At 37.0% G+C, this 16635-nt stretch overlaps 1 protein-coding gene and 1 long non-coding RNA gene across 19 annotated transcripts in view; one reads left to right on the forward strand and one right to left on the reverse strand.

The window, feature by feature from the left end:
* SOX6 (SRY-box transcription factor 6) overlaps positions 1–16635 on the forward strand; it is a 378453-nt gene that overhangs the window by 262884 nt on the left and 98934 nt on the right. For 15 of the 18 annotated variants that reach the window (XM_061380138.1, XM_061380135.1, XM_061380140.1 and 12 more), the window contains one exon: positions 13537–13660. In XM_061380138.1, the coding sequence (XP_061236122.1) occupies positions 13537–13660 (124 nt within the window). The remainder of the gene's footprint in view (positions 1–13536; positions 13661–16635) is intronic. The other 3 variants (XM_061380127.1, XM_061380130.1, XM_061380144.1) reach the window with 1 other exon arrangement.
* Positions 1–16635, reverse strand: part of LOC133226503 (uncharacterized) — a 474252-nt gene that overhangs the window by 138397 nt on the left and 319220 nt on the right. The gene's annotated exons all lie outside the window — the stretch shown is intronic.

Genomic DNA, 16635 nt, shown 5'->3' on the forward strand with positions numbered 1-16635 from the left:
CGGCTGGTAACAGCAAAAGCCAGTCAGACAGTGAGTAGGGAAAATGAATGAGTGATTTGAACGTGGTCCAGACTTCCAGGAGAGAGAACTGAGATCAGGCTGACATATACTGAAAAAAATACAACGTGTACACCAAGATGACTTAGATGTACACTCTGCTGCTTGTAAAAGCTGCAAATAGTACAGTACCACAGGCACCAGCCAGCTCTAGGGCAGTGGTATCTGGGATGAACATACCGTTGGAAATGCAGTGGGAATTGTTACTCTAGTCAGCCACAAGATGAAACAGATACACAGTAATAATATCACATAGATGTCCAGTCTATTTATAAAAGCATGGATGTGGATTTAAGGGTCTAAGCATTAAGTTGTTTAGGCACACTACTGACCTAATAGCAAGCAAAATCTCTTCCTCTGTTTTCCCTAAAATACAATACTACACCTATGCCCTCTGTTTCCCTTAAAAATACAGTACCAGTGTGGTCCAAAATAAACGCACAGATTAATCGGCCTGTGAATCTCACATTATATCCTGTTCAACCCATTAGCCCTTGTATCTCAGGAAACCTATGTTGGTATATTTTCTTCTGTCTTTGTGTGCTGTAATTTTGGAGTTAAACAAGCTTTCACAATGAAACCAAAACCAACACCAACCTAAAAATTATCTTGAAAAATGCATCAAATCTGAAATGGAAAATTACATCCTGAAAACTTATTTACCTGCAAAGCCAATGGAAGACAAGCGCATGCTGACAAACTAGGGAGTTTGGGAAGGGGTATTGTTTACTCCGAAGACCCTTGAGTGCACAAGGAGTGCTTTAGAAAAGTATTTTAGTTTGTTTCAGCTGCATGTGTCTATCTTAAAAAATAGATGTTTGTGGGTGTCTCATTTCCTTGATACGATACTACTTTTATGTTTAAGTTTTTCTTGCATTTGTGACAATAACCTTCCTAAAGCCAAGAAAGCCAAATGTACTTCACTGTGGTCTCCTTCCTCATGCTGGAAGTTTATTGAAAACTTTTGGGCATTACATTCTTGGTATCTGTGGCCTAGATAGGAAAATTTACTGCCGGATGGCTACCCTGTATAAATATAAAATATCTTCCACAAGAGATGAAGTGAGAATGGCTGCTAAAAGTTTTGCAAGGACACTAAAGGTGAGGAGTGAAAAGACTAAGTGAAGGAGAAAAAAAAATTGATAAATAGACAGAAATAAATCCAGCAATAATAGATGTGAGTGATAGAGTGATTTCCAAATGAATCTGTTTTGTTACTGAAGTTGTCTATCACTATGATTAGCCCAGCTGGCTTGCTGACTTCTCCACTCAGCAGTGAACCTGTTAAGTGTCTTGTGCCCGAAGTACATCTTTACAGAGATAGAAGTCTTCCCAGATAGACAGGCCTTCCCAGAGTAAAGAATTTAAAACATAGGTTTTGTGTGTCCAAGAAAATGGCGACTATCCAGGACTGCAGCAAGCAAGCTGTAGAGCCAGGTGGGTCTAAGAACCCTGAAATTCCAAGTGAGAGATTTGGAAAACAAGAGGAAGGCATATCCTACAAATATTTAAACCTCTCTCTGTGTATATTTATGTATGTATACTGAAAAATATTAATACAAAATATATGTATGTGTGTATATAAATCTGTATTCTACATATATGTATACAGATCTGTATCTTACATATGTACACATGTATATATGTAGAATGTGCTTTTTATAATATAAAATATATAAGCATATCCATACACTTATGTATTTATATGTGTATAGAGAAGGTGACATTCACTTTCACTTTAAGAAAGTGGAATAGGAAACTACTAGGAAGGTTTCTGCTTGTTAAGACGTGTGATTTTGTAATGGCATGCGCAACACACTAACTTCCATAGGGCATACTTTTTAAGAATAATCTCCTTCTACTGAATAAACAAGTTTCCACAAAGGCATCTTACAGTGGACTTAAGCATTGTCCACATGGGGATGTACTGCAGAAGAACTAAGATGCTACAAATACATATGCTGATATACTGTGTTATTGTTTCCTATACATTTAAACCCTAAAGCTGAACTTCAGAATGAAGTGCAGTGGGTTACAGGTAAACACCGATGTAAGACGAGCTATCAAAAGAAGCTTTTTGCCTTCTCTGCTTTTGGAAGTCTATTTGGATAGGCGTTTTTGTAGAGTTCCTTCTCTTGTTTTCTTATTACCTGACCAAATGACAATTATTTTGACAAAGGTACCTTATTTTCTGGATCTGGCTGTAAACTAGGCATACCATTGTGGCTCACAGCTTTGCAAGATGTTATGTTAGACTTACACGTGGGACTCTGTGCCACCAAGTCAGCCCTTATCCTTACTTTTACTTTTTTTTTTTTTTTTCCATTCCTCTAAGTCTGTTTTATTCCTATTTCAATGCATGTAAAAAGTGTCAGCATTAACTAGTTCCTACTTTGGAAAAAAAGTAGCACTTCAGCGACTCCTGCAAATTCTTTCACCCTTTGAGCTGTGATTAATATACAGGTTTAAGAAGAATTTTTAAACAAAAGCTGGAAAAAAGGGAAAAGAGCAAATATGCAGGCTAATGGTGTACCCTGAGGTGAGCAAAATGCATTTTTTTAACAAGCGAAGCATAGCAAAGAAGTTATTCTACAGTGAAATTAATAATTACCGAAAAGATTTGCTAGCATTGTTGTTGTATCCTTTATAAGAGTATGGGTAACATGTTTAAAAAACATGGGAAGTGTGAATCAAAGCCCAAAGATTCAAACTGGTCTCTAATTTTTAATGTGAATTCTATTTATATGCCCCTGGTGCATACACTGAAATAGTCTGTGGATAACAACTTTCTTCAGAGTGATGCCACTTAACCTGAAAATTGTATCTGTTCCTCTGACAGTATGGATTTCAAATTTTCATCCTGTTTTAACAAAGCTTTAAGGTAGGGGAAGGCATCTTAGTGCCACATGTAGTAGGTGCCTGGCTATAATACATTGATTTCAGTCCCAAATATTTTCCAAAGGCAAGGTTTGTTTATTAACTGAACCCCATGCTGAGATTCAATCAATCTAATACAGGCTGAGTTTGAACATTCAAACGTATGCCCATACATCTTGGGCATATATCTTACATAATGATGTTGGCCCCAGACATCTTTCTGGGTTTGTTTATGTCTGTTATGGATTCCCCTCATTATCCATGCTGTTTGAGGGATTCCCTATGGATTCAGCCAGTTTATTGCATACTTTTTTAATTTTATGCCAAACTGAATGTTCTGAGTGGCAGCTCGTATGGTAGCTCTGTACAGCTTCCTCTCAAATCCAGAGATGAATGCTGTGATTAAGGTTAAATAAAATAATGCGGAAACCAGTATGCTGCAAAAGGGTATGTGAGAGAATGCCCCAGGAGAGGCAAGAAGGTTATAGAAGTAATGTGAATGATAAAACATTAAGATGTTGACTACTCTTCCTATTTCTTTTCCTTTTAATTATGGTTAACCATGACAGCAACAATTCTGTGATTTAAAAGATCTTCCTTATTGAGCATCTATAGTAATAACACTGGGAAAACTCATTTATTAAATTTCATCAGAGTGAAGGGATGTTTTAATATGCCGGTCACTAAGCACATCTGTATGTGTACTCTACTCCCAGTAACATTAATTGCAGTTGCATATGCAAATCAGCCAGAGAAGGGAGCCTTAAATATAGAAAGCAGAGATTGGCATGGACCACACTCCATTCCTGGGAGTATGTCCTGCTCCACTGAAGTAAGTGGAGTTTCTGAGGCTCCCTTCCTGAGAGATGAAGATTGCCCTTCTCATATTAAGTGTACAGTAGCCAGCTAGTTCTTGTAGAAGAGTGTACCAGGAGTAATATACGACAGAAGAAACTAGGGCTAAAAGACAATTTTTTCTTATGAAGGCTTTGCATCATGAAAAAGGTTGTTTTCAATCTGAAAATTCAGGTTTATAAACACTTAATTCATCAGTTCCCCGTGCCTTTCATTTGAAATAAACATCCAGGAATATTATTTTAAAATAAGGCAGAAGGTGTAACAAAAATGAAGTAATGTTTTGAGAAATATGTGATTGATGATTAAAAAACAGAGAGAGAAGGGGTGGGGGGTGTCAGTCCAGCATTCATTAGTCAGGCAAAACTTCTGAGTGTGCATTAAGTCAGGAAGACCAGACAGTGTGTCTGGAAAATTATTCTTTAAGAAGTCCATTTAGTCTTTCAAAAATATTCCCTTGTTTCTTTAATCTGAAGGCATCCTTTGACTGACTTAGTTATTTTATATCTATTGATGCTAGAGAAAACAAAAGAAACTTTAAAACCTTGAAACATAAACGTCATTGAACTACCCACTTTAAAATAAAAAGGAGCAGTGGGGGGGGGGGGGGGGGGAAAAAAGAAAAGAAAGAAATCACAGTGGATGTTTTCCAGGAGGGAACATGCTACTCTGTGTAAAGGGGGCTAGTGTAACAAGAAGTCATCTATTCTTGATTTCTTTAGACAGCTAGAGCTTTGTGCCTTGTCTAGTTTCTACGTTTTAAGAGCTTGTTCTGTGTAGCAGAAATAATACAATAAATGGGTTTAACCACATTTGTCTCAGCTAGACAGTCTGCTTTGTCAAAGATTGCTGGTACAACATAAACAAATTATGCGTTTGTAGTGCTTTTCAATGGAAGCCTATCTAACAGAGTGGAGATTGTGTTTCGGCAGCTGTAGATTTAATCTCCTACCTGTCAGTTAAAGCAGGCATTTCCTGAGCAGATAAGACCTGGCTGCAGAGGGGGAGCAGCCACAGCTGGACAAAGGGCCATTGTTATTGCCCCGTAATTCTATGTAGATTTGCGCGGGCATTTCATCACACCAGTTCCAGCTCGGTTGGGTTGCAGAGGAGCCAGCCTTTCAGTGCAGGTTTGGCATGCAGAGAGAAAGGGAACTGCAGCACAGCTTTGTGCAATTGACTCCCACTGATTATCATGAGCAACTGAAGAAAATATCCCGACTTTGAAAGCAGTGTCACTCTAACGTGAGTGTGATCATAGGATTCATGGCAAGGATCTGTTCGCAAGCCAAAAGTGTGCTTTAAAATAACACTGGAGTTCTGACAGTTCGGGCAAAGCCAGAGAATGGGAAGACTGGCATTCCTTTTTGATATCAGGATGTTTTGTAGAAAAGGCAGCACAGCAGTGTAGCTTTATGCCTGAAGCGTAGCTGTTACTGGAATTTTAGCGCTCAAAATTGCATAGGAAAATCCTAATGCTTACTTTAAATATGAGGTTCCTGGTTTCCTGGCTTTTATTTTGGCTTTAATGATTTTGTCTTTCAAAATGTTTTTGTAGATGAATCATATTATAGAAAGTTGTGGAACCAATACAACTGATCCGAGCCAGACATGGTGCAAAAGGGAAGCAGGGAGGAAGTTTAGAAACTCTGTTGCTTACTCCTAAATATGTAATAATTACTGTACACCTAGCGGTAGCTATCACCTCACTCATACTGTGCAAACACACCTGTTTCTTGGAGCTGTTTCTGGGTAAAGATGGTCAGATCATGTAAATATCTGAGGAATCCTAGGAAGAGATGAAACAAATTTTTGCATGCAATCAGTACTCTAATTTGACTTTGAGCTCTAGACACAGGAGTTTTCTGCATTAAACTAGTTCTCCAAATAATTGCCTTTGATAATCCTTTGTGTTTCTATCTAGACACTCCATAAACATCATGCAATTTCTGGAAATTATCTAGGTTACTATTCTGCATTAGATGTCTTTCAAAAGTGTACAGAAGCAAAAATATTCTTACTAGATGTGAATACCTCCTTTTGCATAGTCTTTTAAATATTACCCATTTAGGCCTGCGAAAAAATATCAATGCTTGTCTTTATAATAATGAAGAGTAAATTCACAGAGGAGTAATGCCTGAAGAAATCAGACCCGTAGGACTGGGTGGGGTGGCAAAGGTGTTTCCTTTCCACAAGTGTGCCTCATCTCCACCCTTGTGTCCTCCCAGAATACAAGTGTTCAAGGGCTAAACTGTGTAGCAGTGGCATATACTTGCTCAAAAGTTGCCTCATTCTGATTTTGCAAGAGAGCGTGCCCCATGGTGAAGTAAATGGCAGAACATCTGCTAGCATCAGTGACCCCCTGGATTTCAGATATATTCCTATTCGTTTAATATAATGGAAAACCCAACCTATTCTTTCATTGTATCTTTTTTACCTCTATCAGGCAGAAGGAGTTTTGATCAGAAGCATTGAAACATGCTTCTGGTTTTGTTCCCAGTTCTCCTGGAGGTATTCTTTAAAGTGAAAGACAATCCTTCCTTTAGCAATCATCAGTGTTGTTGTGTGAGATGACTTTTTATACTGTATATGGCAAGCCCTTCCACTGGCAGAATTAGTCTCGTTAATAAGTAGTGATGCCTACTATCCAAAAAAAGAACTCTGTCTTGAAAGGATTAGGGGGGGGAACTCTGCTTGAAAGCACCAACATGAAATGCAAATTTTAAAGCATCTCTTGCTCTAAATTTTTCCATCCAAATTTCAATGTACTCCAAAAACCTTGCACATTTTCATATCACCATAAAAACTTAAGCTAATAAGGAATTTCTGACATAATTTATATTTAGATTTAAGTTGAAGTAATGGAGCTTCCACATATCAGATTTCAACAAGTATCATTAGGCTGCAATATTTTTCTTATTTTGGCATGAATAAGACAAGGTGAAAATGAGAAACATACATCTTCACTAGTCTTTGGAAATATCTGAAATAATTGACTTGCTCAGTCTTCTGTGATGGCTTGGTGACCACTAACTGTGACAATTTGCATAATAGTCAACTCTTCTGTAGAGATAACTGTTTGTATCTCATTAAAATTAGGGCTGTTTTAGTTCTCTTGACTTTTCCAGAAGTTGCAGAAACAGAGATTTGCTGTTATGCTTTAACCAAACAAATGCACACAAGGGGATAACAATATGCTGAGTTTATGCAGATTTTACAACACAAATCTGAATAAAATACCCACTAAAAGACCCTTAAGGAGTAATAAACACACATGAATTTTCCTTAGTTGCACTTTAAAGTGATTTTAACATACTACTAGACCTTAACAATAATATTTAATTGACAAGATTATGCATTTGTATGGATTGGAAAGGTGGTAGATCTCTAATTCCAAATGAACTATAAATTCACTTTTGCATAACATGTTTTATTTATTTCTCTATAGCAGAGATTTTCTCCATCCCTCCTAGTGAGAGTTTCTTAAAATACAGACAATTTAAATAGACTTAATTACCATTTATCATACTCTTAACTTCATGAGATCATCTTTAGTTGAATTCTGTATTTCCAGGTAGTTGAAGAGCTAGATGAAAACAGGGAAATTCAATGAGAAGCTAATAGAAATGAAACGAGAACTAGTGTTTAAAACTATTCTGGTTTCAATGTGGTTGGTAGTGTTTTTCTGTTGTTCCCTTCTTTATTTCCCAAGTACAAGGAATTTAAGCTTAGTTCATTTAAAGTTTCAAAGTATTGAAGAAGAAAAAAATTAAAAAATAAGGATGACCATTTTTGCTCTATGCTCATGTCTGCAATTTTCACATTAATGTTGTGGCCTCTGCAGGAGACTTAAATCTCTAAATCATTCTGAAGCACTGGACAAACAGAAAAAAAAGATAGGGCAAAAGAAATAAAATAGCAGTTACAATCCCTTTACAAATTCAGTAGTGGTCTACATAATTTTCTTAGTATTTCCTGTATGAAATAGTCTCACTTTGCAAGTCTTTGGTATCTTTTTTATAGTTTATTTGCCAAAACTTCCCCTGGGATTTCATTGGCAGACATTTTCTTTGTGGCTCATGTACTTTCACTGAAAGGAAATATTTTTCAATTAGACTGTAGATAATTAGATGGCAGATAAATTAGGACATAATATACCTCCCTATATAGATATAGCTACAGTGATTCTATATTGCTAACAGGAGCAGAAAGTAGTCTCTGAATAATTTTCAACATGGAAGCTATGTCAATGTGATTTTCAGTGTCTTAGCTACAATGCAGTGCATGGGTGATTACTTTTGGTCTGCTGGAGCCCACCTTTCTTCATTGCCATTCATCCTCACACAGAGTCACGGTTTCTTCCCTGGGATTATTTATGCTGGAAGGGATTTCTCACTTAAGCATTTCAGTCCACTCTCACATATTATGTCTACATTAGAGAATGCTAGGCATTGATGGTGCATTAATTCAAAGCCTTGAGAGTTCATCAGTTAAGTTTCTGAGTTTAGATCAAAGGCCCTGTCACCACTCACAAGCAAAGTAGCCATATCCTTTACAACTGAACTGGTCAGTTAACCCAGCCTTTACAGCCACTTTGCTTCATCAGAACAGCACAAAAAAACCCCAAACCAGCCAGACCATTGAATTACAACCAAAGAGACCCTTTTATTTTTTTTTTTTTTGTACAATCCTTCTGCAGTTTTTCCAAATAGATCATTTTTGGGGACCAGAAAAGGCCTCAGTCATGGCACAAGTTCATTACAACATTGGCAGAGCTAGGGAGGAGATTTCAACCCAAACCTGCAAAAATCCTAGCGTATAGCTGCTTTTAAGCATTTAAATGATCCCACTGACTTTCACATGTATGTGTTTTCTTAGAAGTCATCCCTTCTGTATGCAACATAGTGTTTGCTTTCTTGCAGTCACAAAAATTACTTAATCAAAATAAACTTCAAATTAACACAATTTCTTATATTTCTTCTCTCACAAAGAAAACCCAAGACCAATTATTGAAATAAATAAAATTCCAATGGTGGTATAAAAATAATAGGGCCGTGCATTGTATACAGACTATTTAAAATGCAGATGAAGTAAATATATATAATGTGCAGGGTATTTGAAAACTTGCAATAATATTACCGGGGGCACACACACTGCTTTCAGCACTATTTATACTTTTAAAATGGATCAACCTAAAATGTAACCTGTTAAGCTATCAGTTATAGCCATTCTTACGTCCTATGATATGGACAAATAGTTTGGGCATTCTGAAAATGCACATTCTTACTTAATACAATGCCATTTCCACGACACCTGGGAAACTTTCCTATTACAATGTGGTTTCTAAGTGAGAGTAGACAATTCAAACACATTTTTAACTATGGAAATTAAAAGCTTAATGACTGCTTACACAGGTTAAAGTTGTGGTCTGGCTATACCAATTATTCAAGAAGTTAGAAAATCTCATGTAGAAATTCATGTTTAAACTATGGAAAGTTTAAACCTGCCTGAGAATGATTTAGGCTCTCAGAGAGGCTGCAACATCACAAGGACAAAAGGCATTGTAGATCTTATGCTAAAGGAATTTAAAAAATTCATTCAGTAAGTTAACATGTTGGAGAAGTCTGTTGCACTTGGTAGAAATCTCAAGATTTCTGCAAGTTGAAAACAGGCTCCAGAGATTTTATTGTAATTTAAAAAAAAAAAAAAAGAGCTTTAAGGAAGGGATAAAATATTATAAAGTCAGTGCTTACTGTCTCTCAAAAAGATGGCACTTAATTCTCCCCACTACTGAAATAAATCATGCAACACAGAGGAAACTTGTCAGGTTTGATCTTGGAAAGTTTGTGAGGGATTCATGCCCCATTATAAGGTAGGGTTTACTTCTGCTCCTGAAACCTGTGATCCTCACAGCTAAGAAGTGTGTGAGCTGCCTTTTTGCTTGCACTGCTGCCATCCTTCCCTCTGAATGCCTTTACCCTCTAGCTGCAATATTAGTTGTTGCAGAGGCTGTTTTGTTTTTTTAACGACAGAACCCTTCCTCCTTTGTCTCAGTAAATGTGCTGTGTTCCTTATTCAAAAGAGGCAAATCATTTTCATTCAGAGCATTATTTTTGTATGACATATCACTTTAGCTTCCATTTTCCATGCACAGCACTAATCATCCATGACTTTTTAAAAAGGAGGATTGTCCAGCCAACTCCTGAGATTAGCATTCACATGACTGTGGGACAAAGCACTGCAGATTTGCCCAGTTTATCAAAACAGGCCACTGGCTTTTATTGTTTCAGGGAGAATCAAATTGGAAGTTGCTTCTTGAACTAATCAGGGCTGATTTGCTCTAAAGTTGCTTCCTGACTTAGATCTCAGACAAGGAAGTGCTGTAATCAGTTTCCAAGGGCTGTCAGAGTTGTGATGGGATGTTAAAGGAATGGTACACTACGTTTAAGAGTTCGCTGTTCTTGGTGGCTTCTCATGTTTAACACAGTTAAACCTGGGCTTGTTGCATAGAATCAACGATTAATTTTCTGAGGTAGCCTTATATAAGAGATGATTTTACTCGAGGTTGCAGAACTGAATTTTGGAAAGAATATACTCAGGTCTCCTCCAGGATTTGTTCAGTTCTGTTAAGGATATAGACTGGCAGAATTGTTTAAAACCAAACATTTACTGCCTATCACAAAATAAAAATAAAAATCTTCATGAAAGAGAAAATGAGTCCCCCTGAGTGACACTGTTTGCATATTAGCCCATAGCACAGGCTCTGCCAAGTTACTGTCTGACTGACTGCTGCAGATGCTCTTTCTCAAGTATTCTGAGTGAGATCTTTAGTGCAAGTCTTCGGGGACAAACAATAGCACCTGTTCCTCAGAAGATAGCAGCCCAGTTAGTCCATTCATGTATCTTTAATGAAGCTCTGGGGCAGATGGCAAAAAATGGCATCATCAACAACTTAGCACAGAGGAGACAAAAGGGGGAAATGCCAATCCAACAATACGCTATTTTTACGAATGGGAAGAGAGAAGAGTCGGAGTGTTTCTCAGGCATCTGCTCCAGTCTTGGTTTACAGAAAGACCTCAGAAACATCTCAGCAATTGAAATTTCTGGGCATGTAGCTGATTTTATGAAATACACCTATCAACCCCTCCTCCCAATTTCTCGCCACCTCAGTAAAATCGAAATAATACTGATACCAATATTAATATTAGAACCCTCAGGAAAAAGTGAAAAATTAGGTGTCTACTGGCGGGTTTTGGTATTAATTTTATATCTTCACTAATTCAGTGATACCTGTGCACTCTCTTCCTTTCTAATGTTTATTTGTGCTTTTCAGCTGACATGTGCTGAAAATTGACACTTTATATATAGTAATTTTGTGTGAAAATAAAATTTACCTAGGAATAGTATTTAATATGTGCCAGAGGGAAGACCCATGGGAGGGAATGGTTGCCATTCAGTAGGGTTTTTTTTCAGTCTATATAACTCTCTGAAGTGTAAACTCAAACTTACACTTTAAATGTAAGCCACCTTCAGCCAAAGTTACACTGATTTATATAGGCTGAAGACCTGATCCGGCATTCAGAGTAGTATTTCAAGGAAGAATAGCAGATTTCCAGAACATACGGTGGCAATTCTCCACACTTACAGAATTGTTTTTATTTGAGAGGGTTTTAAAAAAAAAACCCAGACTTTTTGGATATGATGGAGTGGATCCAACTCTACAGGATTGCATTGGGAAATAACCACTGGATTAGGTTCTTACATATTTCAAATTATTTTTAAGACACTAAGATGCGCAGTATTGTATGGATATGCATGCACCATGTACTCACGCATGTGTTCACCTGATCTCTTCTGTGTCTTGTGTTATTATGTCAGTGTCATGTACCTTTGCAACCCCATGGAAATACTGTGTGTGGTGACTGAAAGAGATATTTCTTAAGCCACGTGCCCATTTGGTTAAACTGTAGATATGAAATACTGAAAATTATTGTAAATTCTATTGTATTGAATTCCTTACAATATATCCTACAGTTGTTTCTATCAGACAAAGCCTGTGGTTTTCATTTGCTGTATTCCTGTAAAGCCAGTGTAAAGGAGCACCACACAGCAAAATGAGGACCAGTTTATCAGAGGTAAATGCCTGTGCTGGGCACATGGGATCAACTTCAATCTAACAAAGTTTAACTCATATCCTAAAACACACAGCCAGGCTTACCTCAGCTAAAATGAGAGAAATAACTGCTCAAAGCTAGTTTCTTTCACGCCCCAGTGCCATAGCAGTAATTGCACAAAGACCTTTTCATTATAAGTTGATTTTCCTGAGAAATGGATTCAAAAAATACTGTAAAGTGTTTATTTTTTGCTTGACCTTTATTAACCTACATCTTGCAGCTTTCCCAAGAGAAGAGTTGTTGGTAAATTAACCCTCATAGACACACACAGTAGCATTTCTGCACTGCATCAATGGTTGTGAAAGTAATGGGGATATGACAAGAAAATTTGGCACTATTTAAACAATGTCATAGGTCACCATATGGGATTTGACCAAAAAAAGTTTTTTAGGAATTAAATGAAAAAAAAAAATTGCTTGAAGTGTACTTTAACTTTTTAATAGTATTTAATGCCACCGATTTATGGTAGGATGAGGGCAATTATTTTTCTGCCTAAAAGCCCAATTTCTTCCTACGTTTACTGGCTTTGATATATAAACCATTGTATGTTTGCTAACTACTAATCAGAAAAATCATAGTCAAACCCTTGGGTACTTCTGGGGCTAAGCAATGATGGATAAGAACTATTTGTGATCCTAGCCACTGTCTCTGAAACACACGAAGCATAAACTAAGAAACTAGGAAATTAGCATGTGGATTTAAAAGACACAATTCTATCACATCTCCCGCTTTCTAGATGTTAAATACAAATGCTGGTCTAAGGTGAACAATTTTTTTCTTTTGCATATTTTTGCTTTTTTGATACATTTAGTAAGGTCAAGTTAAGTTTGATAAAGTAGATTTTATTCTGAAATGGTCTCTGAATACAGCTCCTTAATTACCAAGGTACATGATAGTGCATAAAGCTATAAAACTGCTTAAACAGACAAAAAAATTGTATGTCATAGTAAGGTGTGTATGGCAAAAGATGTTAGTTTAATCGGGAGCCAAGATGTTGGAGCCTTAAATCTTAAGCGCTGGGTTGTTGACTAGAAGACTATTTAATAGATTTTGAAATAACATACCTGAGTTGTTGGTATATGTATGAACAGTACAATGTTGTATGATCTCAGAATTAAAATTACCCTAAGGGTGCTAAAATCTGAACATCAAAATAGCTGCTGCAGTGTTAGGTTACTTCTAAAATGCTTGTCCCTGCTGTCTGTGGCCAAAGATGAGAAAACTTGTGAAAAATTATTAGAAATATACTCCTTTTTAAAGAACCTATAGTGTATTACACAAATTTTATACCTTTTTTTACCTTGTGCCAGGATGGGAAATATTAATCATAAAAAAAAAATAGAGGACCAGAAGAAGTACGAAAATGTGCAGTTCACTGAGACTGTTACACCTTTGACACTGAGGGAACACAATGTTAGTGAGGGCTTTGATGTGATAATGTGAAACTGGCAGGGATTACATTAAGGCAAAGGTTCTGTGGGACTGTGTGAACACAAGAACACTATCAGTACGGAAGAAATACCTGTCAAGACAAATTTGTGCTATTTCTGATCAGAGGCTCTCTTCTGTTTAGCAGGTTCAGGGTCACATGCCTCCGCTCATGATCCCAATTTTTCCACACGACCAGCGGACGCTGGCAGCGGCTGCTGCAGCCCAGCAGGGATTCCTCTTCCCCCCCGGAATAACTTACAAGCCAGGTAAGCTGACAAGAATGTGAAGCTATTTAACATTTTAGGATATTAACTGTAGCTTCTTGTGTGATCTGTCTCATATAGATGATACATAACAGGTGTACCTGGCTGGCAGTAGTGCAGAGGTTTTGCAGCTCCACTTGAAAAAGCCTTCTGGTTTTCAGGAGGTGGATGGAATGTTAGTTATTGACTATCATGATTTTTTTAACCTTTATTTCCCATAAAATCATTTGCTCTAAATGTATTTGCCCACTTGCCTAGTAATTTGTTTCTCATCTGACCTGTGCTATTCTACAAATGCCATTATACAGATCTTTAATTAATTCTGGTATCTTCGGTATACTTGCGTTTTGTGCAAAATTCTAACTCTTTTGTTTGATTTCAATCTGAATAATAAAAGGTTTCAGTAGTTCAATTCCAGTCATCATTCAGACTTGTAACAGGTCACATAACCTTGTAATGAAATATGTTTTGAGATGATTTAGCAAATGTTATGATTTCTTTCTTTTTTTCCTCCAAGTTTACAGGACTCCTGGGGAATTCAATTAGGGATATAATGGTTTGAAGCTACTTTCAGAGCCTCCTTGTAAACAGGGCTTTAAATGTTTAAAGACACATTGCCAAAGGAATTCAATGTAGGAAGATAGTTAAGTAAATAAAAGTCAACCTTATTTTCATTTGTACATTCTTTGTAAGTGACCTCAGTCTAGAAGGAGCAACTTTATTTTGCTCATTAATTCCCTGTCAAGCTGACTTTAGCATATTAACCTGATAACTAATAACTACAAAACATATATACCAGTATCTTTTTTTGACATTAAATATGTAACATACAAAGTAAAGCATTGATCCTGCTCCCACTGATATTAGTGGTGGTTTTGCTGTTGGCTGCAGCTGGAACAGGGTCAAATCCAAAGTAAAGCCTCATAATAGATGATGTAAACAGCATGCTAATTAAAAGGCAGGTTGAACCTAAAACCCTAAGTTTACTTAATATTAGATGAAGCGAGGCCAAGCAGGATCTCAGTATTTCCATTTGTCCCACTCTCTTCTGTCTCTTTAGACTAGAGACATTCCTTTTTAAACACAGAATCTTTGTCCTTTGTTATTATCTTTGTTATCATCTTATTTTCAGGTTTAGAATCCGAAAGTTCTTCTCCTATTTGACAAACTGATGCACTCTATGCAGTGCTCTGAAATGGAGCTCTGAAAGACATGTAGCTCTAGGTGGCACAGGATGATGGTTATTCACACACATCACCACCTTGTGACAGTTGGGGACCAAAGCGAAGAATATTTTGTCTCCACAGACATAAGAGTTGCCACTGTCTGGGACACATGGGCTAATAATTTTCTTCTCACAGCCGAGAGAAAGAATGTGCTTTGGTTTTCTTCCTTTCCCCATATTAACTGAGATACTTTCTGAAGAGTGACTATTAATGATTAAGCTGCTGGTTGTGCTTCTCCCTGAAAGCTGATATGTCAAATTGTGTTGTGTTGATTTTGGCTCTGTAGGCTGCATTGTAAAATAATGACTTGGGAAGAAGAGTATCAGCGTGATTTCCCACACAAGAACAGATTTCTGTGCTTATTCTAAAGTGTTTCTTGCAGTACTTGTCCTAACACTTTATCAAGCTTATGATGCTTTATGTGTGATCCTGTTGACCTCATAGCAGCAGGTGATACAGATCTAGGGCACTTTTTTACTTGCTGGAAAACAGAAGGAGAGATCTGTAATACAGGTTTAAAGAATGAAGTGCAGGCAAAAATCAAGGCCTAGATACCTCTGAACACAGCTAAGCTGTTGGCTAGTATGTTAGTGGTTTATATGCAGCTGTTGCTAGTAAAGAACAGAAGTCACAATGATCTGATTATTCCCAGTGACTTGCAAGAAATAAGAATATTTATATTTTTAATATATTTATTAAATTTTACAGTGTGTGTGCCAAAGGTAGCTGGGCAGGTCAGTAGTTTTTGTTGGAGAGACATAATGATAAAAAAATGCCATTAACTACGCTTGGTATTGATTAACTCCTATTTTTGGCACTCTCGACACAGTAGTTAAGGAATTAATGAAATTGGAGATTAAGCTACACTTTTTCATACAGAGGGTTCTCCAAAGTAATTTCTGAGGAACTTGACTTCTAATAACTGTACTCTTCTACTTTTGTGAGAAATGAAACTTTCACCTCTAGAACTGTCAGTTTAAACTTGCTTATACTTCTGAGGAAAGGTAGCAGATGGATTAACCCTTCAGATACTTCCATTTTTCTTCTTGGTTGTCTGTTTAGGTTCTATTTCATTTTATTCTAGTTTGATCTAGGCAAGACTGAGTTTTGACACTATCACTTTTCTTTGACTTTCAGAAAATACAGTGAAAGGGATTTCAAAAATAGGAACTATGGGAGCTGAGTACTTTTGAAACTGTGTCATTTAGGGAATGTCAAATACTGGGTGCACAGCCACTTAATTTGAATTGTCCTCAAAGAAAATGGGTTAGATATAAGCCAGCTCCAAGAAGCAGCTTATCAGTGTTAGTGTGACAGAGCAATCAAGATGAGAAGTCCTGCCTTGGTGTACAAGTGGGGATATGATTATGTGCACATGTCCATGCAGATATATCTTCATGGACTAAGTGGGAAATGATTTCATGGCTGTTTAGTTCAATGTCAAGATAGCAGTTACTGAGTACTGGTGCAAATCTGCACATAAACTGCCTTGAAGTATGAAAATGGCATTCCTATAACAAACTACACTAGGTTATGTCCTCAATTGAAGGACCTATAGAAGAGATGAGAATTTATTAGGTTCTGAATCCCTTCCAGCACATTCCTTAGTTGCTCCTAAACTCCTGAGCTCAGAAAGTCATTATGAACAGAAAACCTGAGAAATTGCTGATATACAGCTATGATTCATATTAAAGCCTGACAGGACAGAGTTTCCTATTGCCTGGCAGGAGCTATAACATGAGGTTGCTGTAA

The sequence above is a fragment of the Neopsephotus bourkii genome, unplaced genomic scaffold (assembly GCF_033783945.1).
Source record: "Neopsephotus bourkii isolate Nb327-2 ecotype Australia unplaced genomic scaffold, CSIRO-AGI_Nbou_v1 NB_1792, whole genome shotgun sequence".
Taxonomy (NCBI): Eukaryota; Metazoa; Chordata; class Aves; order Psittaciformes; family Psittacidae; genus Neopsephotus; species Neopsephotus bourkii.